This window comes from Staurois parvus, unplaced genomic scaffold (assembly GCF_062004578.1).
Source record: "Staurois parvus isolate SC_StPar_1 unplaced genomic scaffold, SC_StPar_1.0 ptg000871l, whole genome shotgun sequence".
Lineage (NCBI taxonomy): Eukaryota > Metazoa > Chordata > Amphibia > Anura > Ranidae > Staurois > Staurois parvus.
This window is the reverse complement of record NW_028318667.1, coordinates 225122-251716: the sequence shown is the minus strand read 5'-3', so window position 1 is coordinate 251716 and position 26595 is coordinate 225122. Positions and strand designations below refer to the sequence as shown.

Genomic DNA, 26595 nt, shown 5'->3' with positions numbered 1-26595 from the left:
CTCCTGAAGCCTGTTATTCCCTGTGTCAGTCCACACATCTCTGGTCATATCCGGATCCTTGACACTGCCATCTTGTGCCTAATCAGTACATCACTGGATGTTCATCATACTTGGTGCATTATACAGCTACTGAACGTGAGTGCATTTCTTATATTTAATTGCTGAATAAAAGTTTAAAAGGATAAAGCACTATGTTGAGTTCTTTCAATGAGAAATACGGCTGACACCAAGATGTTTATCAGGAGAGAGCATACTTTGGAGTCCTCATACAGCAAGCTGATCTTCGGAGTCGAAATGGGAACAAAAGTGCAGTTAGACCATAACATTGTATAATGTGAGCAGATATATGGTAGAAGATGTTTTTGCACGGGAATTTGTGACAGCTGCAAACACTTTTCGTTATCCAAAGGAGGGTTCACAGAAGAACACTTTATTGATTGGACTTGAGTTTTTGAATTACTTTTGGCTGATTTATACTTTATATCTTTTATTTTTTGTGTGGTCCTTGTTTTTTATAGATTTTTTTTATATATATATATAGTTTTTTTTTATTTCATTTTTTACTTTGCTTATGATATATAGGAATTGTGCAATTTTGTTCATGTAGTGTAGCATTTTTTTCACTTTATAATACTTTTGTCTAACTAAAGAACTGGGAATCCCTGTGCAAAGCACAGAAATTGATGATGGCAAGAAAATTGGTTATTTTAAGACATGCATCTCAAATATCTTTTGAGGCCAGGGATTTTCTTGGTTGAGAAGAGGGCACTTCCAAATGAATTATCAATGACCTTTTGAACCTTGAAGTACAGAACAACTTGGACATAGTGGTGAAAAAGATGGAATAAAATCCCTTGAAACTATCTTGAATAGGAATGGGAACAATTACTTACTGTGATTCAAGCCCATGTACAGTGAGGAACAGAAGTATTTGAACACCCTGCGATTTTGCAAGTTCTTCGAAATCATGGAGGGGTCTGAAATTCAAATTGTGGGTGCATTCCAACTCTGAGAGACAGAATTAAAAAAAAAAAATCAGGAAATCACATTGTATGATTTTTAAAGAATTTATTTGTCTTGCACTGCTGAACATAAGTATTTGAACACCTAAGAAACAGCAAGAATTCTGGCTCTCAAAGACCTGTTACTGTGCCTTTAAAAAGTCCACCTCTACTCCACTCATTAATCTAACTTCGTAGCACCTGTCTGAGCTCTTTAAAACACCTGTCCACCCCACAGCCAGTCAGACGCCAACTACTACCATGGGCAAGACCAAAGAATTGTCAAAAGACACCAGACACAAAATTGTGGACCTCCACAAGGCTGAAAAGGGCTACGGGGCAATTGCCAAGCAGCTTGGTGAAAATAAATCAACTGTTGGAGCAATTGTTAGAAAATGGAAGAGGCTACAGACGACTGTCAGTCTTCCTCGGATTGGGGCTCCATGCAAGATCTCACCTCTTGGGGTATCACTGATGATAAAGGTGAGGAATCAGCCCAGAACTACAATGGAGGAGCTGGTCAATGACATGAAGAGAGCTGGGACCACAGTTTCAAAGGTCACTGTCGGTAGAACACTACGCCGTCATGATTTCAAATCATGCATTGCACGGAAGGTTCCCCTGCTAAAGTCATCATATGTCCAGGCCCGTCTGAAGTTTGCAATGACCATCTGGATGATCCAGAGGAGGCATGGGAGAAAGTCATGTGGTCAGATGACACCAAAGTAGAACTTTTTGGTCTAAACTTTACTTGTCGTGTTTGGAGGAAAAAGGATGAGTTGCATCCCAAGAACACCATCCCTACTGGGAAGCATGGGGTGGTAACATCATGCTTTGGTGGTGCTTTTCTGCGACGGGGACAGGATGACTGCATTGTATTAAGGAGAGGATGAATGGGGCCATTTATTGTGAGATTTTGAGCAACAACCTCCTTCCCTCAGTCAGAGCATTGAAGATGGGTCGTGGCTGGGTCTTCCAACATGACAACGCCAGGATAACCAAGGATTGGCTCAGTAAGAAACATATCAAGGTTCTGGAGTGGCCTAGCCAGTCTCCAGACCTAAATCCAATAGAACATTTTTGGAGGGAGCTGAAACTCTGTGTTGCTCAGCGACAGTCCCGAAACCTGACAGATCTAGAGGAGATCTGTGTGGAGGAGTGGGCCAAAATCCCTGTTGCAGTGTGTGCAAACCTGGTCAAGAACTACAGGAAACCTTTGACCTCTAATTGCAAACAAAAGCTTCTCTACCAAATCTTAACACTGATTTTCTCAGTTGTTGAAATACGTATGTTCAGCAGTGCAAGACAAACAAATTCTTTAAAAATCATACAATGTGATTTCCTCTCTTTATTTTTTATTTTTTTTAATTCTGTCTCTCAGAGTGGGAATGCACCTACAATGTGAATTTCAGACTCCTCCATGATTTCTAAGTGGGAGAACTTGCAAAATCGCAGGGTGTTCAAATACTTCTGTTCCTCACTGTATGGCTTGTGGGAAAAGAGGAGGATTTGAAGTAAAATCCTGCACCCAAACATCGGAACAATTTGGGAGCAAAAAATCAGCAAGTGTTCCACCTCCACATCTTTGACTGATGGATACACACCTCAGATTGAAGCGGAATTCCAGTAAATACTTAATTACATAAATCTTTTTTTTCCCTTTTGGGAGAAAAATGTTTTACATAAGTGAAAAGCTGACTATTGCATTAGCCCTGTCAGTTTTAGATGGACTGTCTCAACCCTTGAACTACTTTGTCTGGACAGCTTGGTTTGCTAAAGTAAGGTGAAAAATAAGAGACATACTGCATAAATCACCAGGTGAAGATAAAGGGGAAAAAAAGAATAAAAGAAAACAAATGCAGCCACCACATCTAAGAATTGGTAAGCTGCAATTTAATACATTTTTGTTTTTGGGTTTAATACCAGGATAACTATGTCAATAAGCGGTGTGTGGTAAAATATAATATTTTAGGTCTAATTAACCAAGGGATTTACTAATCAACTTTCTAGTATTTAAGAACTCCTCCAAATGCAGTATAGAATTTCTTCAGAATTATGCTTTCCAGATTTGATTGTATTTCTATTTAACCACTTGTCTACAGGGCAGTTATATCCCCTTATTGCCCAGGCCAATATTCAGCTTTCAGCGCTGTCGCACTTTGAATGACAATTGCGCAGTCATGCAACACTGTACCCATATGAAATTTGTAGCATTTTTTTGAGACAGAGCTTTCTTTTGGTGGTATTTATTCACCTCTGGGTTTTTAATTTTTTTGCTAAACAAACCAAAAACAAATGAAAATTTTGAAAAAAAAGGTTTTTTTTTTGTTTCTGTTATAAAATTTTGTAAATAAGTGATTTTTCTCCTTCACTGATGTGCGCTAATGAGGCTGCACTGATGGGCACTGATAGGCTGCACTGATGGGCACTGATGGGGAGGCACTGGTAGGTGGCACTGATGGGCACGTAAAGGCTGCACTCATATATGGCACTGATAGGCAGCACTGACGGGTGCTGATAGGCGGCACTGACGGACACTGATGCGCACTGATTGGTGTCACTGATTGGCAGCACTGATGCATCTTCCTTGCAGTGGTCCCCTTCTAACTTTAGCCTAGTGGAGGAGTATTAAGGTGTAAATGCTTACCTTATTTCTCTCTCCAGCGGGCTCACTCCACTGCTATAACCAGTTGCTAACAGCTGCTCTGCAAGCTGTGACCACCTCTGGTATGTTTTCCAGCCTCCCAAGAATACCATACAGGGAATAGTGTCTCTGTATGGTAGGTGATGACCTATCCACAAGATACCTATCCTATAATCCTCCAGGCTAAATGAGTAGTTAACCCTTGTAGTGCAAGGTAGGGTTTCTTTTATTGGAGTTGGAATTTATGCTATATGTCCCTTTATTAATATTTTAACTATTAATTATTATGTATTGTTTTAGGGTGGCATGGGTGCAGCGCTTCTGTCAAGTCCTGAGAATATTGAGGCGGTAAGTCCACAGTGTTCATAGAAGGACTCTTCTCTGAACAAAAAAAGTCTACAGTTTTTTTAGATTTATTAACATCCTTTGGTTTGTTTAAAGTTGCTATTATGTAGATTTAGACGATGTCCTACATCAGAAATCCACAGTATTTTGTTTTGAGTCAACCCTGTTAAAAATTGGACCCCAAATTTTAGAGAGGATAAAAAAGATGCATTCCAGGTTTATGGTACATATCATGGCATTGAAGTGGAACCTTTTTCTACCAGACAGGATTGCTTTTTTGAAGCCGTAAAATTAAAACATGACATGGCAGTAAAACAGTCTGCCATGGTAAAATACAATGGTCAAAACATCGATATACAACAAGGTTTATTATCCAAGAGTACATAACAAAAAGGAGGGGAGTAACAAAGGGACAAATCGTTCTCATGCCATAGAAGACATAACCAGTTCCTGCACAGTACAGCCATCTACTAGGAAGTCCATGGAAGCCAAATCTTATACTTCCAAGGTCAGCCACAATTGATCAGTTTTTACAGTGGCAATGCTGCATTCACCATGGCCTCCCAAGTCAACACAATAGAAAGAGCAGTGGAGGTCCATTTACATAGAATTTCCTTTTTAGCATAATACAACAAGTAGGAGATCAACAGTTTGGCATGATGAGACTGCTGGGTGTCCTCATGGTTCCAAAGCAAAGCCAATGCCAGGGAGATTTGAAGAGTTAACTGTGTCCTATAATTAATGAGCTCAAAAACATCTGACCAGAATGAGGACAGCTTAGGGCAGTCCCAAAACATGAAAATAGGAGCTTCGGTGAATGCGACAATGTGGGCATACAGGGTCATAGTTCAGGTAAATTCTATGGAGTCTTCTATGGAGTATAGTATATGCAAGAATTTATTCTGTATCAACTTGTTTTTAGAGGAAATTACTAATTTAGGACAATGCTGAATACACTCCTCCCAATCCTTCCTATATAAAGAGGCCTTCCAGAGGTCCTACAAGCACTCAATTTTATGGGAGTAAAGAAAATTTCACCAGTCGGGGAAGTGTGCCATTCCAGATAAAGTAACTGACATAGTGGTCTATAGCCCGATACAAAGAACTAGGAATCCAAACCAGACAATTCCTAAAAATATAGTTAAATTTGGGCAAAATCATCATCTTAAGGAGGTTTATACTCCCCAAACGAATTAGCAGGAGACTACACCACAAGGCACACCATCCCCGGTGCAGCGAGAGTAAAGGTAGCAAGTAGTGAAACTCAACCACCCACCTCAAAAGAGAGGGGTGGCCCAACGACCAGTCCTGATCGTCTAGTGGGAAAAGAATGGACTTGGACCAGTTAATACGTATTCAAGAAAAAAATCCTAAATGTATCAAAAATGTCCAAGGTCGCCAAGAGTGAGTGACCTGCATCATTCAAATAGAGCAGGGCACCGTCCGCTTAAAAGGACAATTTCTCCTCCAAGGCCCAAATCCACTGCCCTCAAACCGCTGAGATTCCCTGACCAAAATTGCCAGGGGCTCTAGGCCCAGGGCTAACAGGCTAGGGGAAAGAAGGCAGCTCTGGCTTTTGTCTTATATCACAAGGGTGACGAGTGTATTTATAAATGTATTTTTCCACAGCAACAAATCCAACATTTCTTCTCCAGAAAGAGATTTAATGGACTCAGAAACAATCCATAACCATCTGACAGAGGTACAAATAAGTCAGATTGCAGGATACTTAGAATATTCATGCAATTCTCAAAAACCTTCAGAGGACCCACTTTCTCCTGTCATAACTTAACCAGAATAACCTTCCCTAATATACACATTTTCCCCATTCAGTAAAATGACAAGCACTCTGATTGGCCACTTTTAGTTGCCAGTTACTTTGATCTTCTGGGTGACAGGTATTGCCTTTTGACCTTGGACACCTGCAGTCATAAATTCTAATCAAAGTTGCCCAGATATTTCCTAAACTGCATATATATTTACAATACCCTACATGCCCCCACTTGAATTGTTTCTATTTAGAATCGATTCACAAACCAATACCCAACAAACCAACCTATATTATCAGCTAGAAGGATTTTCTTCATTGGCTATAAGACAACAGATTGGTGCCGTCCAAGTGACCAGAAGAGCATTTTCGGATTTAGTAAGAGAAGTCTGTGATGACAACAGTCCTGTGTGGTGGACCCAGAAGCTGTGCTGTGACTCCAAAATCTGCTTGTGACTTAGCAGTCTGATCCATAATTTGAAGAAGTTTTGGAACCCCAGAATTATCTGGAGACTTGAAAATAGAACCAAAGGGTGTGCCGTGGACCAGAAGACCTGAAATGGACACAGAGGAAGTAACTCCAAGTCTGAGCATCACTTGCGGTGAGTAAAATATTTCCTTTGCTTTCAGTATTATCTATATAGTCAAAATGGTTTCAAAGTTTGATGCTAGTGTCAGTTCTGACAGAGTTAACAGATGGGTGTTAGAATATATTAAATTAAATGGTGGTCCTTATGAAACTCCAGAAAAATTTAAGCAGACGTGGACTTTAATGAGGGAATTTTTAGAGAAAAATATTTTGATAGCAACATTTCAGAAAGTAAGAGAAAAGGTTTTATTTTGTAGGGCTTGTTGTCTTGCTTTTTAAGTTTAGAAAATTTTGTGATGGGTAAAGACAATGAAATTGCTCAGTTACAGAATGCAGTTGATGGTAGCAACTGTGGGATATTAAATAACCAATCAGAAACTGGGACTGCAAATTTAAAATTGCATGCAGTTACTATTGAAGAAGCATTGACCAAGAAATCGAAGCTTTGTGATGAATTGTCAGAGGAAAATGTGAGATTGAAATTAAGAATTATGAAATTGGAGAGAAATAATATCTCTCGTTTCCCCTGCGGCGGGGGAGAGCGGACCTCTCTTCGAGTCCCCCCGCGGCAGTGGAGAGCGGGTGTCTCCTCTCAGTGGAGGAGAGAGGACCTCTCCTGCACCTGTCCCTTCAGCGGCGCTGCCAGTGTAATGGTCGTGCCGAAGAAGAAGTTGGAGACCGGAACTCGGCTTTACAATGAGGCTTGGGGCGCAGGTGGAGCCGCTCTATCTGTGCTCGCCACACAAGGATTTCCCTCGCATTGGGCGAGCGGCTTTTTCAAGCCCTGCTATAGGGCATGCTCTTTTGGTTTAGAATTAAACAGATCTGTATTCAACCTCTAATGACAAGAGATGTATTACTGTAATTATTGTATTGCATTGTATTGTATGGCATACAATCCCTGTTCATGGGAGGTTCAAACATATGCTGAATAAATCTCCCTATGAATTGTCACATAGGATAGCTACTATCATGTAAATATTGGTTGGTAAAATGCTTCATTTGAGAGTGGAGGCTTGATACACAGGAGTACGGTTTTAGGTGCTTTGCGTGAGGATATCCATGAAAATATTTTATTGGCTACTTCAAATACTCATTTAAATGACATTTTATTAAGAGCAGATAATTTATGGAGAAAATAAAAAAGGAAGGCTGTAAAAGTTGATGGAGCCACATTGTTTAGGACTAATGCCGAACATAACGATCAGAGGGTCTAAACTGTCAGGAAGGATTTACCAGGTTAAAGACTTGCGGTCTTAATGTGCAAAACAAAGCTACTCAAAATAATAAGCAAAAGTCCAAGACCTTGATACCATTTTCTTTCTTAAAACAGGAATATGACCATAGGAAAAATGAATATGATTAAATGAGGGTAGAACGGGACATATTATTGAAACAAGGGAGTAGATTAGAAGATGCTATAAATACAGGGACAGCAGGAGGTGGGGAGGGGGGGTCCTTCAGATCTGTCTTTGGATGCAAATTAGACCTTTCTCACAGTGGGGGTGAATCAGCTTGAAACTGTAAAAATTTAAATAGTACCTTGTCTTATCTTCAAACACAATGTTTAAGGACTTGGCTAATGAACCTTTGTTTGAGGATTTATTGTCTTTCAGATGTTGGAGGTGTTAATCTGTGTGATCAGAAATACTCATTTTACAAGTAAATTACAGAAGCACAGAAGTCTCCTGAACCTGTTGGCTTGTGGGGGAGACCAGAATGCCCTGAAAAGCTATTTTGTGTTATCACCATACAATGAATGACAAAGACTTTAAAATAATGGACTCTCAAAGTATTTATCAAGCACCAAACTTTACGTTGTGATTTTTCTATGCCACCATCCTACTTTTTTTTTCTATTATCTTATTTCTTATTTTCATTATCTTTCATCTCTTGATCTTTATCTTAAAACCAGAGAGAGGCATTTAAACCTGAAATTCATTTTAAAACCGTTTGTAAATATGTAATTCCTGAGGTGAGATGCTACACAATGGATTTGCATAGCATAACGTATTGGGTGTCCCAGTGTTTGCACACTGATGCTCAGGATGGGTAGGATAAGTTGAGGATATAAATACTTTGGGTGGCTTTATCTAAATTTATAAGAGGGGTGAGTGAAATATGTCATTCCAGTCAGAATTTGAATTTTATCGTATCAGTTATTTATAATATGCTGAAGGCTATGACATATATGGATGTAAAGCACTTTCTACTTTCATGGCGAAGATACTGGCAAGAATTCCTACTGCTGCTGATGTGTCTGGACAGATGATCTGATAAGCTTTAATATCAAGCTGATACTATCTAAACCATCTTAGGATGGAATTACGTACTGCTTGGTCACAGTAACTGTTTTATTGAAGGCAATATGGGATCGGCCTACAGCAAAATGATGAAAGCAAATCACTGCTCGTTGAAGTTTAATTTTGTATTTGTGATGAAGATTGCTATAACCAAACATTTCATCATTAAAAATTAAAACCCCTGAGCCTTGAATGAAGAAAATCCTGGATTTATGTGGATTTGAGCAATTCCTTTCAGTGGACCAAGCATTACTTCCAGTGAGATGGTGAAAGATGACTCCTAACAAAGTCAAACACAGGACTGGACTGTGATATCAGCTGGTCATGCAATACTCAAGAACTTGGTGTGATATACTGAAGAAACTACAAGCCATGAAATAAGGCCTTACAGCGAAATGGGCAACTAATGTCTACCAAATCCTTTGCTTGTCATGGTCTAAAATCATATTATTTAATAACTGTTTCATGGGGATATTTAAGAGACTGGTGAAGAGAGATGTAAGTTTCAATTTTTTCAATTCAGTTTCAATTTCTTATTTTATATGAGCCATTATGAAGCATTCAATACCTGCAATCACAATGTAACCCTTCTAGTTGATAATATATGTTTACTATTTTGTGTTGATGGTCATGGATCAGTTCTAGATAGAACTGATCCAAATGGAGGAATATGTAGTATATTGTGTGTAATAAATGAATATTTACAGTTGCAAGAAAAAGTATGTGAACCCCTTGGGATTACGTGGCGTTTTGCATGAATTGGGCATAAAATTGTAGACAGTCTGTCTTACCGTGGACACATGAACATCAAGGCTTTTGGAAATACTTTTGTAACCCTTTCTAGCTTCATGCAAGTCAACAATTCTTGATCGTAGGTCTTCTGAGAGCTCTTTTCTGCGAGGCATGGTTCACATCAGACAGTGCTTCTTGAAACCAGTAAACCCAAAACAGGTATGTGTTTTTTAAGGGCAGGACAGCTGTCAGCAACACATCCAATATCATCACACTGATTGGAGTCAAGGTTGGCTCACTCCTGGCTCCAATTAGCTCTGGGAGAAGTCATTAAGCTAGGGCCTCACATACTTTTTCCTCCCTGCACTGTGAATATTTACATGTTATGTGCAATTAAACCATGGCAACATCTAATGTTTGTGTAGTATTATGTTCAGCAGACTGTGTTCTTCTATTGTTGTGACTTAGATGACGTTCAGAGCACATTTTATGCCCAATTCATGCAAAACTCCACGTAATCCCAAGGGGTTCACATACTTTTTCTTGCAACAGTGTATGTATATATATATATATATATATATATATAAATATAATTGTGACACCCCTCCAATTCTGGTGTTCCAATCACCTCCATGGCCACAGGTGTATAAAATCAATCAGCTAGGCATGCAGACTGCTTCTACAAACATTTGTGAAAGATTGGGTTGCTTTTGCTATAACAAAGAGGAAGCAACTGGAAACAACAGCAACTTGGCTTTAAATGGACTGTATCTGGACCTTGCCTGGTGGAAGATGTGGGTCTTGCCTGTAATGTTGCTCAAATGTAATGGATGCTGATGTAGGCACTCCCCTTGCAAGGAATTAGCCACATGGTGCTTTACAGGTCCAGGGCTCTGATCTACCTGGAGTAGAGACTTGTCTCTGAAGATCCCTGCAGGGGTATGGCGATGGAGGATAAAGCCAGAATTGGGTTACAACAGTATTCCTGTTTGCTAGATTGTGTTGAGCACACGGCTTAAGCCCTTTTAAAAAAAATGAGGGAAACCCTGGGCTGAATAAACACCTTTTTGGGATACATGGGAGCCACTAACCAGCCTTCCAGTGGTCATGACAGGAATCCGGAGTCCAGGGGATAATTTAAAACTGGGCACCATTTGTCTGAACAAATCTGTGAGTATTTCCCTCAGTCTCCAAGTGGCGCTTAGTGGGCCTGCTCAAACTGGACACTACTGCCCCTAGGTGCGATAAAGTATCTGCATTGCCTTTTTCTCATTATTTCTTCAGCTGCGCATCCTGTCTTTTTCTCTATGCAGGTGGCACTTCGAACTGAGAAGAATCTCCTGGTTCTCTCTCTGCTCTGGGCACATTATGACTAAGATGAACAACAAACTGAAATCTTTTAGGTGGAGGGAAGTAAAAAATAAAAAACAAGATAATATGGTTGCATAAGTGTGCACACCCTTAAGCTAATACTTTATTGAACAATATGTATAGGGTATGCAGCGCTATGGAATGATAAGATGAATGATATTTTGATTTATAGATATAGAGATCAACCATATATCAACAACATATAGCAGTCCTTGTATTGAGACTCATAAATTCAGATAATCAAGAAAAACAAAACTTATATTAATAAGTTCATAACTCAATGCTAGCTGATATAAAGGTATGAGATACACCCGGTGACATCAGAAGCAATTGGTGCGTTCCAAATCCAGATTCGTGTATTCAGAAAATCTAGTGGGATTATGCGTTTACCACAGGGGAATACAAAATGAGCATTGTATGTATGACATCAAGTAGATCATCGGTGGACATCAGGGCCCCATCAGCGGTAAAGACAGCATCCGGTCATCGGGGATGGTAAATCTCACTCTGGGATCATCTCAGTCTCCCTGGTGGGTCCAACGAAGTTCAAACTCCCGATAGCATGCTTCCAAAAAACGCTCCACCCTGCAAAGCTCGGGGACCTTTGATAATGAGCTGGTTGCTCGAAAACATGTCAGGGGATCCACCCAAGCAAGGCCATTTATTTATGAGAAGCCAATAACCACCAGGGAACCTATGCATTAGACCTGGAAGCTGTTATGTGCTTATGTGAGTTGTTTACAGTTTATTTTGGATCTTAATCGAATAAAGGCATACTTCACTATTAGCACCATTTTGCCCCCCAGCTCGTTTATTTTGAGCTTTGCAAGGTGGAGCATTTTTTGGAAGCATGATGTCTGGAGTTTGAACTTCGCTGGACCCACCAGGGAGACTGAGATGATCCCAGAGTGAGATTTACCATCCCCGATGACCGGATGCTGTCTTTACCGCTGATGGGGCCCTGATGTCCACTGATGATCTACTTGATGTCATACATACAACGCTCATTTTGTATTCCCCTGTGGTAAACGCATAATCCCACTAGATTTTCTGAATACACGAATCTGGATTTGGAACGCACCAATTGCTTCTGATGTCACCGGGTGTATCTCATACCTTTATATCAGCTAGCATTGAGTTATGAACTTATTAATATAAGTTTTGTTTTTCTTGATTATCTGAATTTATGAGTCTCAATACAAGGACTGCTATATGTTGTTGATATATGGTTGATCTCTATATCTATAAATCAAAATATCATTCATCTTATCATTCCATAGCGCTGCATACCCTATACATATTGTTTCATTTGAGGTGCTGAGGATTGCCTTATATGCTAGCGGCTCTCTCTGTGTTTTGCGCTCACTTACCTCCATTTTGATTTATAACACTTTATTGAAGTACCTTTTGATTTTTTTACAAAACTCAGTCTTTTTAGGTATGAGTGGATCAGCATTGCACATCTTGACTTGGCAATATTTGCTCACTCTTCTTTGCAAAAACACTCCAAATCTGGCAGATTGCGAGGGCTTCTCCTGTGAACAGCCCTCTTCAGATCACACCACAGATTTTCGATCGTATTCAGGTATGGGCTCTGGCTGGGCCATTCCAAAACTTTTATCTTCTGGTGAAGCCATGCGTTTGTTGATTTGGATGTATGCTTTGGGTGGTTTTTATGCTGAAAGATGAAGTTCCTCTTCATGTTGAGCTTTCTAGCAGAAGCCTGAAGGTTTTGTGCCAATATTGACTGGTATTTGGAACTGTTCATAATCCCCTCTACTGTGACTAAGGCCCCAGTTCCAGCTGTATAAAAACAGCCCCAAAGCATGATGCTGCCACCACCATGCTTCACTGTGGGTATGGTGTTCTTTTGGTGATGTGCAGTGTTGTTTTTGCACCAAACATATCTTTTGGAATTATGGCCAAGAAGTTCAACCTTGGTTTCATCAGACCATAACACATTTTCCCACATGCTTTTGGGAGACTTCAGATGTGTTTTTGCAAAATTTAGCCAGGTTTGGATGTTTTTCTTCGTTAGAAAAGCCTTCCATCTTGCCACTCTACCCCATAGCCCAGACATATGAAAAATATGGGAGATTGTTGTCACATGTACCACACAGCCAGTAATTGGCAGATATTCCTGCAGCTCCTTTAATGTAGCTATTGGCCTCTTGGTAGCCTCCCAGACCAATTTTCTTCTAGTCTTTTCATCAATTTTGGAGGGATGTCCAGTTCTTGGTAATGTCACTGCTGCACTTTATTTTCTCCACTTGATGATGACTGTCTTCACTGTGTTCCATGGTATATCTAATGCCTTGGAAATTCTTTTGTACCCTTCTCCTGACTGATACCTTTTAACAGTGAGATCCCTATGATGCTTTGGAAGCTCTCTGCAAACCATGGCTTTTGCTGTAGGATGCGACTAAGAAAATGTCAGGAAAGACCTACTAGAACAGCTGAACTTCATTTGGGGTTTATCAGAGGCACTTTAAATGATGACATATGTGTACTGACTCCTATTTAACATGAATTTGAATGTGATTGCTTAATTCTGAACACAGCTACATCTCCAGTTATAAGAGGGTGTGCACACTTATGCAACCACATTATTTTAGTTTTTTATGTTTACTTCCCCCCTAAAAAAAATCAGTTTGTTTTTCAATTCAGTTGTACAGTTTATAGGTCACATTTAAAGGTGGAAAAAGTTCTGAAAAGATTTATCTTTGTCTCATTTTTTTTACCTCACAGAAACCTGACATTTTAACATGGGTGTGTAGACTTGTTATATCCACTCTGTATGTGTGTGTAATATATGTATGTATATATGTATGTATGTATATATATATATATATATATATATTATGGGAACTCGCTTCTAAATGGTAGAGCTTCTTCAAAGCACACAGCAACTCGCTTCTTTTTAAGGGCCTTTTTGCCCAATTTTATTTAAGGGAAAGAGTTCAATAACCAAAATGCTTCCCACGCAGGGGTATCCACCATCACACAAATTCAGCCCTCTGGCTCTTTCAGCTATACCGCTTTATATATGTCTCCTACAGACTCCTTCCACAAGGTTGTTTTTGCACACAGCAAACCTCTAGCACACAGCTAGTCTGGCTTCCACCTCTACTAGGTGAAGCCCACCTGACTCCACAACAGAGACCTCCTGTCTGCCGGGGTGGAGCCCTCCTGACTCCTGTCTGCCGGGGTGGAGCCCTCCTGACTCCTGTCTGCCGGGGTGGAGCCCTCCTGACTCCTGTCTGCCGGGGTGGAGCCCTCCTGACTCCTGTCTGCCGGGGTGGAGCCCTCCTGACTCCTGTCTGCCGGGGTGGAGCCCTCCTGACTCCTGTCTGCCGGGGTGGAGCCCTCCTGACTCCTGTCTGCCGGGGTGGAGCCCTCCTGACTCCTATCTGCCGGGGTGGAGCCCAGAATCATGGCCTGGCCTCCACAAAAAGGCCTGCACACACCTGTGCAATCAGCACACTGGCTGCTCTCAAAACATGGACCCAGGATTGGAGATTTCATCCCTCCCAAATCTCTTAAAAAACCTGGCTACAGGTCCCAAAACAGGCTTTACAAACCAAAGAGGAAACTGATAAACCAGTTTCCTCTGCATTAGGCGAACTGCCTGGAGCCCCTCAACTTGTATGGTTGAGAATCCTGGGTCTCCATCGTGATTTCCACCGTGGCAGGATACCGCACTGCCACTATATATATATATATATATATATATATATATATATATATATATATATATATATATACACACACACACTGTATATACACTGCTCAAATATATTAAAGGAACACTTTTTGATCAGAGTATAGCATCAAGTCAGTTAAACTCCTGGGATATTGGGTCAGTTATAATCCATCAGAGAGATAGAAGCAAGATTAGGAGTGGCCAAATCAACAGTTTGTTACATTCTTAGGAAAGAAGAATGCACTGGTGAGCTCAGCAACATAAAAAGGCATGGATGTCCGTGGAAGACAACAGTGGTGGATGATCTCAGGATCCTCTCTATGGGAAAGAAAAACCCATTCACAACATCCAGACAAGTGAAGGTCACTCTCCAGGAGGTAGGCATATCGTTGTCAAAGTCTGCCATGAAGAGAAGACTTCACGAGAGCAAATACAAAGGGTTCACCACAAGGTGCAAATCATTCATAAGCCTGAAGAATAGAAAAGCCAAATTAGACTTTGTCGAAAAAGCCATTCCAGTTCTGGAAAAGCATTCTTTGGACGGATGAAACTAAGATTAATCTGTACCAGAATGACGGGAAGAAAAAAGTTTGGAGAAGGCTTGGAACAGCTCATGATCCAATGACACTAAACATGGTGGAGCCAGTGTGATGGCATGGGCATGCATGGCTTCCAGTGGGACTAGGTCATTGGTGTTTATTGATGATGTGACAGAAGCTGCCAGATGAATTTTGCAGTGTTTAGGGATATGCGGTCAACCCAGATTAAGCCAAATGCAGCAAAGTTGATTGAAGGCGCATCACAGTACAGATGGACAATGATTTAAAACACACTGCAAAAGCAACCCCGGAACTTTTGGAAGAAAAGAAATGGAATATTCTGCAATGGCTAAGTCAAGCACCTGATCTCAACCCAATTGAGCATGCATTTCACTCGCTGAAGGCAAAAAAGACCCACAAAGAACAACTGAAGATGGCTGCAGTTAGAGCCTGGAAAAGCGTTAGAAAGGAGGAAACCCAGTCTTTGGTAATGTCCATGGGTTCCAGACTTCAGGCAGTCATTGCCAGTAAAGAATTCTCAGCAAAATATTAAAAACTATCATTTTATTTGATTATATTCATTTGTACAATTACATTTGAGCCCCTGAAAATGCAGGGATTGTGTATAAAAATGGTTGCAGTTCCTAAAATTTGTACTTGATATTTATGTTCAACTCCTTGAATTAAAGCTGAAAGTCTTCACTTCAAATTCATTTGGATTGTTTCGTTTTATTTTATTCTGACGGCATACAGAACCAAAAGTATGAAAATTGTGCCTGTGTGCAAATATATATCTCTTATAAATTGAAAAATATAAAAAATGAATAAAAGGTGAGATTCTATAAATATTGTGCAAAAACACAAAACAAACTTGGTGCAGAGTCCAGCAAGGATGTAATATCTGTGTGCTCTCCTTCCAATCAGCCTGAGGTGATGCAGGTGAAGGTTGCAGATAGAGGGCTACTATGTAAGCCTGGCTGGTCATATGGATCCCCCTGTACTACATCCCCTGGACGAAGCCACGAATCCCTGTGGAGATACGCGTTGGGGAGGGGCAGTGACATCACCACGCATCCTTACACGGCGAGCACTGGTAGTGTATGCGAGCACACCTGAGAGGCTGGTCTTCACCGCTTTAAGCGGCTATTATACAAAGTGCAGATTGTTTTTAATCAATGAATGTCTAAAGGGCTGGATCAAGGAAAGATCTGAGGAGGGAGAGATCCATATGACCATCCAGGCTTACATAGTAGCCCTCTATCTGCAACCTTCACCTGCATCACCTCAGGCTGATTGGAAGGAGAGCACACAGATATTTCATCCTTGCTGAACTCTGCACCAAGTTTGTTTTGTGTTTTTGCACAATATTTATGGAATCTCACCTTTTATTCATTTTTTATATTTTTCAATTTATTAATTGGATTATTTATTTAATCATTAAAGGACACAAATTTGAATAATTTTGTACAGACTTTTATTATATATAATTTTTTTTTTCTTTTATATCACCAATTTTGATATATATTTTCCTAATTCATTTATTCACTATTAACACATGTTTGGGTATTGATTGGCATTACAATCATGTATGGTTACACATAAGAGATCATGCAGCTATTAGACATTTAATGTAAATACAGTTCTTATACTATATACAGGTAATAGGTATTGATAGAGCGCGGCATCTATATTTTCTTCATTTGTATGCACTGATAACTCACATTTATGAGGGTGAGCAAGATAGTCTGCGATCTTATTGATAGAAGCTGTTTATTATACACCTTATTGGCTCACAAGTAAATTTTTAATATTCATGGTGAGGATTTTGCAGATCTAATTTTTTTTGTCACAAGGTTTTGAAGAATGAAAAAAAGAAAATAAAGGTCTACCATAGGCACACCTTCTCTTTGATTCATTGCTGCACCCCATGAGCTCCCGTATTCGCACTCAGAGTGGTAGTATCTATGCATTTGATTGTTATTTTTTTTATTACTGTATGTATGCTGCATTGGTTTTTTCATTTAGGCAATTCCATGTTACTCTCCTTGTTCTATCTTGGAAATGGAGGATAAGGATAACACATTGTTGAGTATCTTGGACAGCATTTCCTCAGATTCCCTGAGTGGTTTTGGCAGACCCCTTGTTTTTGGAAGCGTACTATTATTGTGCCTTTTGTGATTTTATAAATTGTCAACCCCCAGCAGTGGAACTTGGATCCAGCTGTTCTTTTTCAGATTTTGTGGTGGATATTGGTCTATTTTTTTTCCCAAGACCCACCCAAATTATTTTGGACCTATTCTACTTTTTTTGTGCTACAATACTGTTTTCTTGAGCTTACCTTAGTAGGTGGTCCTCTTCTTACCCACTTTTTCTTTCTTTCTAAATACCCCCTCTTCCTCTTGACCCCCCCCCCCCCTATTTTTTCCTTTTTTTTTTTTTTTCTTTTTTTTTCCAGTTCAGATTCTAGGCTGAAACCTTTCCATTAATATACCATGGCTCCTCAGCAGAAATGCAAAAAATAAAAAATATCAAGCACCTAGGTATGCAGACTGCCCCTACAAACATTTTGAAGGTATGGGTTCAGTGAATTCAAGCGTGGTACTGTGATAAGGTGCCAACTGTGCAATAAGTCCATCCGTGACATTTCCTCGCTACTATATATTCCATGGTCAACTGTTGGCATTATAACAAAGTGGAAGCAACTGGGAACAACAGCAACTCGAAGTGGTAGGCCATGTAAAATGACAGAGCAGGATCAACGCATGCTATAGTGCACAGTGTGAAGTCGCCAACTGTCTGCAGAGTCAGTAGCTAGAGACCTACAAACTTCATGTGGCCTTCAGATTAGCACAACAACAGTGCGTAGAGAGCTTCATCCAATGGGTTTCCATGGCTGAGCAGCTGCATCCAAGCCTTACATCACCAAATGAAATGCAAAGCGTTGGATGTAGTGGTGTAAAGCATGCCACCACTGGACTCTAGAGCAGTGGAAATGTGCCCTCTGGAGTGACAATCATGCTTCTCTGTCTGGCAATCCGATAGACATGTCTAGGTTTGGCGTTTGCCAAGAGAAGTGTACTTACCTGACGGCATTGTGTAAAGTTTGGTGGAGGGGGGATTATAGTGTGGGTTTTTTTTTTCAGATTTGGCTTGGCCCCTTAGTTCCAACGAAGGGAACTCTTATGGCGTCAGCATATCAAGACATTTTGGACAATTTCATGCTCCCAACTTTGTGGAAATAGTTTGGGGATGGCCCCTTCCTGTTCCAACATGACTGCTCACCTGTGCACAAACAACGTCCATAAAGACATGGGTGAGCGAGTTTGGGGTGGAGGAGCTTGACTGGCCTGCACAGAGTCCTGACGTTAACTCGATAGAACACCTTTGGGATGAATTAGAGTGGAGACAGCGAGCCGGGTCTTCTTGTCTGACATCAGTGCTTATCCTCACAAATGTGCTTCTAGAAGAATGGTCAAACATTCCCATAGACGCACTCCTAAACCTTGTGGACAGCCTTTCCAGAAGAGTTGAAGCTGCTATAGTTGCAAATGGTGGGCCACCTCAATATTGAACCCTAGGGAATAAGACTGGGATGCCATTAAAGTTCACAGTTCAAGCGCATGTAAAGGCAGGCTTCCCAATACTTTTGGCAATATAGTGTATATAAAATTACACTTACAATATCCTACATTTCTCCACTTGGATCGGTTCTAATAAGAATCGATCCATAACCAATCATACTGTTCAGACATTTATTGATCTTAAGATTGATGCCATCTCTAGGCATTTCTTATTTCCCTGATTTTGTTCTTTAGTGTCTTTTCCCACAATATAAACCAAATGGTAAACATACGAATATAAACTGACCATAAAAATCATGGAAATAATTCTCAATAGTGGGTGTGTAAAAGTGTTTTGGGGTATACTCCACCAGGGCTCTTGAAATTCTTTTGAAATTTTATTAGAACTGATGACATTTTCCTTTACTAGTTCTTGTAACTCTAATTTTACTATTATCCCTCCAAAATAATGTATCCAATTCAACTGTAAGTGGTGGTATTTTATTAAATAAAGGAGAGATCATAGATTCCCAGTTGCCAAGATCAGTTTGCTCAGTGTCCATGGATACTTGATTCATCTAAATATTTGCTCGAATGTCCTCCTCTCCAATTGTCCACCGTCCATCTGTGAGGTTCACACACCAACCAATGATAAGTGTCTGGCACTGAACTTGTTTTGGCCAAGTAAATGAGGAAACCCATAATGCACAGACCTTTGAGTCATCTCCACGAATTATCCTTTTTTCAAGCTGGTTCATATTTCTGCAGTTGAACCAGGCAGTTCCTAGAATGTGTAGCAGCACAGTCATCAACGTACTCCAGTTGCTCAAAAGAACAGGAACAAAGCCAGGCTTGGCCACGTCTGGTACAGCAGTTTCCATACTTGCTTCTCCTTAATGATGAGTCTTCTTTGTGGTAGCAGTTGTTTCAGTACATTGGTGCCATTTGTCACCTCCACCTCACCAAGCATGACTATCTTGTACACGTGTAAGGGTGTTGTCGACCATGTAGGGATGTTGACGGTCAGAGGTATTTTCTGCTTCCCGATGTGATCTTTATTGCAAAGAGTATTTCAGGCTCCTTCTTTTAGCAAAAGCAAAGTTCCTACAGGTAACACCACTATCTTTGATTAGATTGCATATTAAAGTAGAGTTCATTATCCTTGGCCGTTCTCCTTGTTTAATTTCTTGTAGTCCTAGGCTCAAGTGTTCACTCAGCAAGTTCCCTATAATACCACATACAGCGAAAATGAGTACACCCCAACAGATTTGTCAGAAAAGCTTTACCTTAATTTCAGAATTAACTTTTTCTATGGGTCACTATTCTACAAAATATACTACAAAATTTGGGCCATTGATTGCAAAGAAGATTTGGTAATTTGCACACACAAAAAAAGTATTTTTCTTAAATTCAATACCATGTTGCAAATATGAATACACCTCAATGAAAGTCTTGGGAGCAAAGCTAAATTTTATCTAACAAAATCCTAAGTAACAATAATTCAACTACAGGCGAGTCTAATTATTCATTAAAGAGGTGTCCAGCAGACAGTTGATTATGAAAGGGCAGTACTTAACAAAGAAAACTTCCCATTTCATGCTGTCAGCAATGGCACTACATGGAAAAGAAAAGTCACAAAATAATTTCTTTACACAAGAAAGGTGAGTGCTACAAGAAAATCAGCAAATCTTTACTTATCAGTCAGGATACTGTAGCAAAAGTGATACAAAAATTTAACAAAGATGGAACTGCAACCATCTCACAGAGCCGTCCAGGCCATCCACGGAAGGTAACACCTCGACATGGCACCTTCTGATGAGTAAGGTTGAAGAAAATTGTCATGCAAGTTCACTGCAGTTGGCTAAAGTGGTAGAAAGCCAAATTGGGGTGATTGTTTCCCAGGACACAATATGGCGTACGCTGCAGAGGAATGGCATGCATGGGTGTCTTCCACGAAGGAAGCATTTTCCTAAAGCCCTTGCACAAAAAAGCCTGCCTAGATTTTGCCGGGGCCAATGCTGAAAAAAAAGAAGACTACTAAGACTCTGTACTCTGGGGTGATGAGACCAAGATAAATGTTTTTGGAACTGATGGATTCAAAACTGTATGGCATCGCAAAGGTGGGGAGTACAAAGAAAAATGCATGGTGCTTACAGTGAAACATGGTTGTGGTGGCAGTGTCCTTCTGTGGGGCTGCATGAGTGCTTCTGGTGCCAGGGAGCTGCATTTCATTGATGGTATCATGAATTCACAGATTTATTGCTCTGTATTAAAAGAGATGATTATATCATCACTGCATGCCTTGGTCATAGTGCACTTTTCCAACATGACAATGATCCAAAATACACATCTAAAGCCACTATTGCATTTCTGAATAAGGACAGAAATGATGCAGTGGCCAAGTATGTCTCCTGATCTGAACCCAATCAAACACCTATGGGGAATTTTGAAGAGACAAGTTGAGCATCACTCTCCATCCAGCATCCAGGCTCTAAAAATGTTGCAATATGTCACCAACCTGTTCATTCCATGCCTAGTAGACTTGGTGCCGTCCTTACAAATAATGGAAGTCATACAAAATACTAGTTGTAGTATTTTTTGTTGTGGGGTGTATTCATTTTTGCATCAACTAATTTGAGTAAAACTGAAGGTTTTGTTATCTAAGTTACTGTATAATATTACCTTTACTTTCATGTAATGAGCTAAGAAATGTTCTATGAAACTCAGTTTTGTCAAAATTTTGGAAATCGTTCTGTTCATTGGGATAATGATTAAAATCTTACTTTTCAAAAGGGGTGTACTTATACTGTGCACTATACCATAGATTTGGATACAACATTGGTTTGAAGTGTTTTATTCAGTGCACTCACAGACATTTGAATATTTTGCAACTTTGCAGCAATGGTGTGAATGTTTTGAAACAAGGATCATCTATTTAACTTTTTAATTAAAGTCAATGCATGCAGCTATTCTAGGCCAAGATGCATTGTTTGTAACACATAAGATCAAAGATGCTCGTAAAACCAACCAATCAGATTGCTTGACACTGGTCAATGGGGGAAAGGTGCATATTAGGATAGGATATCACTCCTCATCCCCATATTATATATGACAACAGGTGATACCCAGAAAAGTCCTGTAACATCATTCTATCCCCAATTTGGAATTCACTAGTGTCTCCCTTTGCATTTAACCACTGCTGTTAGCTTTTATGGGTACATTAGTGGTGAACACCACCTTGTGCACTGTAAGTACATAATCCTTTAAGATTTCTACCCATAATTCTGATAATGACACCGTTTCTAATGCTCTGGCACCGGGTTTATCAGATGTTCCCACGTCCTCATTGTTTGCTGAGCAGAGCTTCATAATGGGCAAAGCCTATGGACCTGCAGACTCTAGAACAAATGGTTGTCAGAACAAAAGGTAATTTCTCATCCCAATTTGTACCTTGCTCATTATCAACCTTTCTAAGAGCGTTTGTGATTGTCGTGTTCATTCGCTCAACCTGTCCTGCAGATTCTGGGTGATAGATAATGTGAAATATACTGTCTAGAACTTTTGGTATCCCCCACTGACTAAATATTTCTTTGACCAAGTGGCAGCACAGTTTTTGGCAGGGAAAGCTTCTACCCAGTGAGTTAGTTTACAACAACCATCAAATATTTGTTTTGATGTGCAGTGGTAGATAATTCCCCTGTGTAATCCAATCTGTATTAGCTCTCATTGGAGCTTGTCTCATTAGTGCCCATCTACTTTTCGTATTTGCGGGACCATGCCTGGCACACATCAAACATGACAATATATGATCCTGCATATGTTTATTTTGAGGCCAATTTGCTACATGATCTAATCTCTCTAAAGCTAAAGGAAGTTTGGGGTGTCCACCAATCGGAGACCCATGAATCTATGTAAGAATGCCTTTTCTCACACGTTTTTTGGGCAACCCGTAATGGTAAGTCATGTTTGTAAGTTATCAAAAGACCATCCTTCACTTGCATTTCTTGACCCTCAAATTGTATAGGCCCAGTTCCACACATTTCTTTTAGTTGCGCTAAATCTTCAGCCTGATATTATATTTTACCCAACTCACATGTTCTTTCTTTGATTCACTTTACCTGGGCATATGTGAGGGCAGACACTGGGAATGACTAAGTATTCTCTATATGAGGCCATTTAGGATGTTACCGAAGCCTCCTTTGCTGTCTATATTGTTGTTCCAGTAGTGCTCAATTGTTTGTTTTCTGGGGGCCTGTACCTTTCTGTTAATAGTTTTTGAGAAAAATTGTCTCCTCCTCTATTTTTCACAAGGATGCATATCTTATCTCACTGACATCCGTCCCTTTAAAACCCAAAACATTCCACCAGGAAAAATAGACAACTGCACCTTACATTCCTGATCTGAGTCTGAAGCAACGTTAACAATTCCACCATCATCTCTTAATTATATGACAACTTGCTGAAGTGCTGCTATTTCCACATACTGTGCAGACTGAGCTCTACATGGATATGAAAATTGCTTCTGTGCCTTGCCATTTTTTACACAAACACCAACAAATCCAGCAATTCTACCTGCATGTTTATAGTAAGAAGAACCATCGATGTACCAGCACTTTTAAGGCCATACGGCCAAAAGGTTTGGATAGAGCAGCAAAATCCTTCCTTGCACTTGTCATTTGAGGTTCACCTTCAACCATCAATCCACCAGTTAGGACACCAGGTTCCTTTAACACCAAGCCCTCAATATTCTCTGACAATAAAGCTGTAGTCCCATATTGCAAGTCTTTTACAATTCACATCTGCTTCTTTCCATTTCCTATTTGCTAACATGACTATAGGAGTGTGATGGCTAGCAATGACAACCTTATGTGTACCTGTCAAATACCTGACTTTATTGCCCAATAGCAACATGACACCATCCGAGCACACAAAGGGTATGTCTGTTCTACTGATGATGATAATTAGATATGAGCGAATTATTCAAAAATTCGATTCGACTGATTCGGCGAATTCGTGAAAAAATTTCGATTCGAGTCGAATATATTCGCTGCGAATTTAACTTATAAAAGGGTGTTTCTAGGCTTCAGAGAGCCTTTATATTAGTGCAGGACACTGTACCTTTAATTTAAATGCCCTTGGAGTCTGCTGGGGAAGAGAAATAATACTGACAGTCAGTATGACATGCAGATGAGTGCCGTCGATCTTAGAATCACCGCACACTTCACTCATTTGGGCAGTCACGGGGCCAAAACCAGAGTGTGGAGCCACAGTGTGGCGGTGGAGGCAGCAGCAATGGGAGGCCATACAGCACCCTATGACAAAAATGGAAACCACCAGCAGTGTGAGGAGACCTGAAAGTGGCACATGGCAGAGTGTGGCGATGGAGACAGCAGCAATGGGAGGCCGTACAGGGACCCATGAGACACTCTGGACCTGGCAGCAGCATGAGGAGGCGGTACAGGGGCCCATGACAGATTACGGGCCTGGCAGCAGCATGAGGAGTTGGTACGGGGGCCCATGGCAGATTACGGGCCTGGCAGCAGCAATGGGAGGCCGTACAGGGACCCATGACACACTCTGGACCTGGCAGCAGCATGAGGAGGCGGTACAGGGGCCCATGACAGATTCTGGGCCTGGCAGCAGCATGAGGAGTCGGTACGGGGGCCCATGACACACTCTGGACCTGGCAGCAGCATGAGGAGGCGGTACAGGGGCGCATGACAGATTACGAGCCTGGCAGCAGCAACTTGGACAGGAGGACGTTCAGCTTCTGCACCGTCGGGTGCGTGCTCGCAAACTGTTGTCTCTTGGAAACGGATTCCAAGAAAGACTGCTGACGGAATCCGTGAAGAGGAGTAGCAGGAGAAGGAGCATCTGAACGAGCGGAATATGCCAACAAGCGACAACAGGGGCCCATGACAGATTACGGGCCTGGCAGCAGCATGAGGAGTCGGTACGGGGGCCCATGGCAGATTACGGGCCTGGCAGCAGCAATGGGAGGCCCGTAATCTGCCAGCACCCTATGACAAAAAATGCAACACACCAGCAGTGTGTGAGGAGACCTGAAAGTGGCACATGGCAGAGTGTGGCGATGGAGACAGCAGCAATGGGAGGCCGTGCAGGGACCCATGAGAGACTCTGGACCTGGCAGCAGCATGAGGAGGCGGTACAGGGGCCCATGGCAGATTAGGGGCCTGGCAGCAGCTATGGGAGGCCCGTAATCTGTTAGCACCCTATGACAAAAAATGGAACACACCAGCAGTGTGAGGAGACCTGAAAGTGGCACATGGCAGAGTGTGGCGATGGAGACAGCAGCAATGGGAGGCCGTACAGGGACCCATGAGAGACTGTGGACCTGGCAGCAGCATGAGGAGGCGGTACAGGGGCCCATGGCAGATTACGGGCCTGGCAGCAGCAATGGGAGGCCCGTAATCTGCCAGCACCCTATGACAAAAAATGGAACACACCAGCAGTGTGTGAGGAGACCTGAAAGTGGCACATGGCATGAGACACTGTGGAACTGGCAGCAGAATGAGGAGGCGGTACAGGGGCCCATGGCAGATTAGGGGCCTGGCAGCAGCAATGGGAGGCCCGTAATCTGCCAGCACCCTATGACAAAAAATGGAACACAACAGCAGTGTGAGGAGACCTGAAAGTGGCACATGGCATGAGACACTGTGGACCTGGCAGCAGCATGAGGAGGCCGTACAGGGGCCCATGGCAGATTAGGGGCCTGGCAGCAGCTATGGAAGGCCCGTAATCTGCCAGCACCCTATGACAAAAAATGGAACACACCAGCAGTGTGAGGAGACCTGAAAGTGGCACATGTTTGGGGCATGATTCATGGCGGATTTAGTCAGTTGTGTCAGGAACTGTTGGTTTGAAATCCAGACTAATCCACGCCTGATTCATTTTCACAAACGTGAGTCTCTCCACACTTTGGGTGGACAGTCGTGTCCTCCGCGGAGTTACAATACCTCCTGCCGCACTAAACACGCGCTCCGATGCCACGCTACTGACCGGGCATGATAGCCTTTCAAGGGCAAATTCAGCTAGTTGGGGCCAAAGGTCAAGTTTCATTGCCCAGTAGTCAAGGGGATTGTCTACCTCGGTTGGCAGGGTGCTGTCCAAGTAGGCCTAAGACTGTTGTTTGAGGTCCTGCTCCAGGTCCACCTGATGCTGCTGCTGCTGCGGCTGGTTAGTAGTTTCCTCACTGCGCTGGTGAAGAAAGCTACTCATCATCGACTGCAGACTGAGGCAGCCGCTGCTGGTGGAGCTGCCACTGCTCCTACCACCCCACCCCTCCCCTGCTGCCATGGCAGCGGAATGCGAGCGCACAGGGCCCACAGTGTCTGAGGATGGACGTTGGCGCAGAAAGGCAGAGACCAGCTGACTACATAGGTGGTTTTTATAGTACGTTATTTTGGCCTCCCTCTCAGCAGGTGTGAAAAAGGCCACCATTTTTGAACGGTAGCGAGGGTCCAACAAGGTGGACAGCCAAAAGTCATCCCTCTGTCTGATGGTTATTATTCGGCTGTCGCTACGCAAGCAAGCGAGCATGCTATGGGCCATTTGTGCCAAGGAATGCGAGGGACTCCCTGCCTCCATCTCCACAGCATACTGCCACGGTGCGTTTGGGTCCTCTGTCTCCTCCTCCTCCTCCTCTACCAGATGCTCCTGCTCCTCCACTCCTGTCCGCTGAGTGGAAAAACCACCCATTTCACTCAATAATTCCTGAGCACCAATGTCCTCCTCTACCTCCTCCTCTTCTTCCTCTCCTGCCCCCACAGGGGTCATGTGGCGTTGAGATCTGTGCGCCACGTCTACCGCACCCTGACCAGCCATTGTTAACAGCATTTGTTCCAGGACGTGCAACAGAGGAATGACGTCGTTCATCCCATAGTCCTGCCGACTCACGAATAGCGTGGCCTCCTCAAAGGGCCTGAGCAAGCGCAGGTGTCACGCATGAGCTGCCAATGGCTGACATCTAAGTTACACAGGGAGTACCTTTATCCGCTTGTAACATCAGGAAATCTGTGA

The 26595-nt window shown here is 41.8% G+C and overlaps 1 protein-coding gene and 1 pseudogene across 1 annotated transcript in view; one reads left to right on the top strand and one right to left on the bottom strand.

The window, feature by feature from the left end:
• LOC149443193 (tRNA-dihydrouridine(20) synthase [NAD(P)+]-like) overlaps positions 1-26595 on the top strand; it is a 484600-nt gene that overhangs the window by 343921 nt on the left and 114084 nt on the right. Inside the window, exon 7 of the mRNA XM_089655785.1 lies at positions 3946-3993. Coding sequence (XP_089511911.1) covers positions 3946-3993 — 48 coding nt within the window. The remainder of the gene's footprint in view (positions 1-3945; positions 3994-26595) is intronic.
• LOC149443194 (uncharacterized) overlaps positions 18740-26595 on the bottom strand; it is a 94141-nt pseudogene continuing 86285 nt past the window's right edge.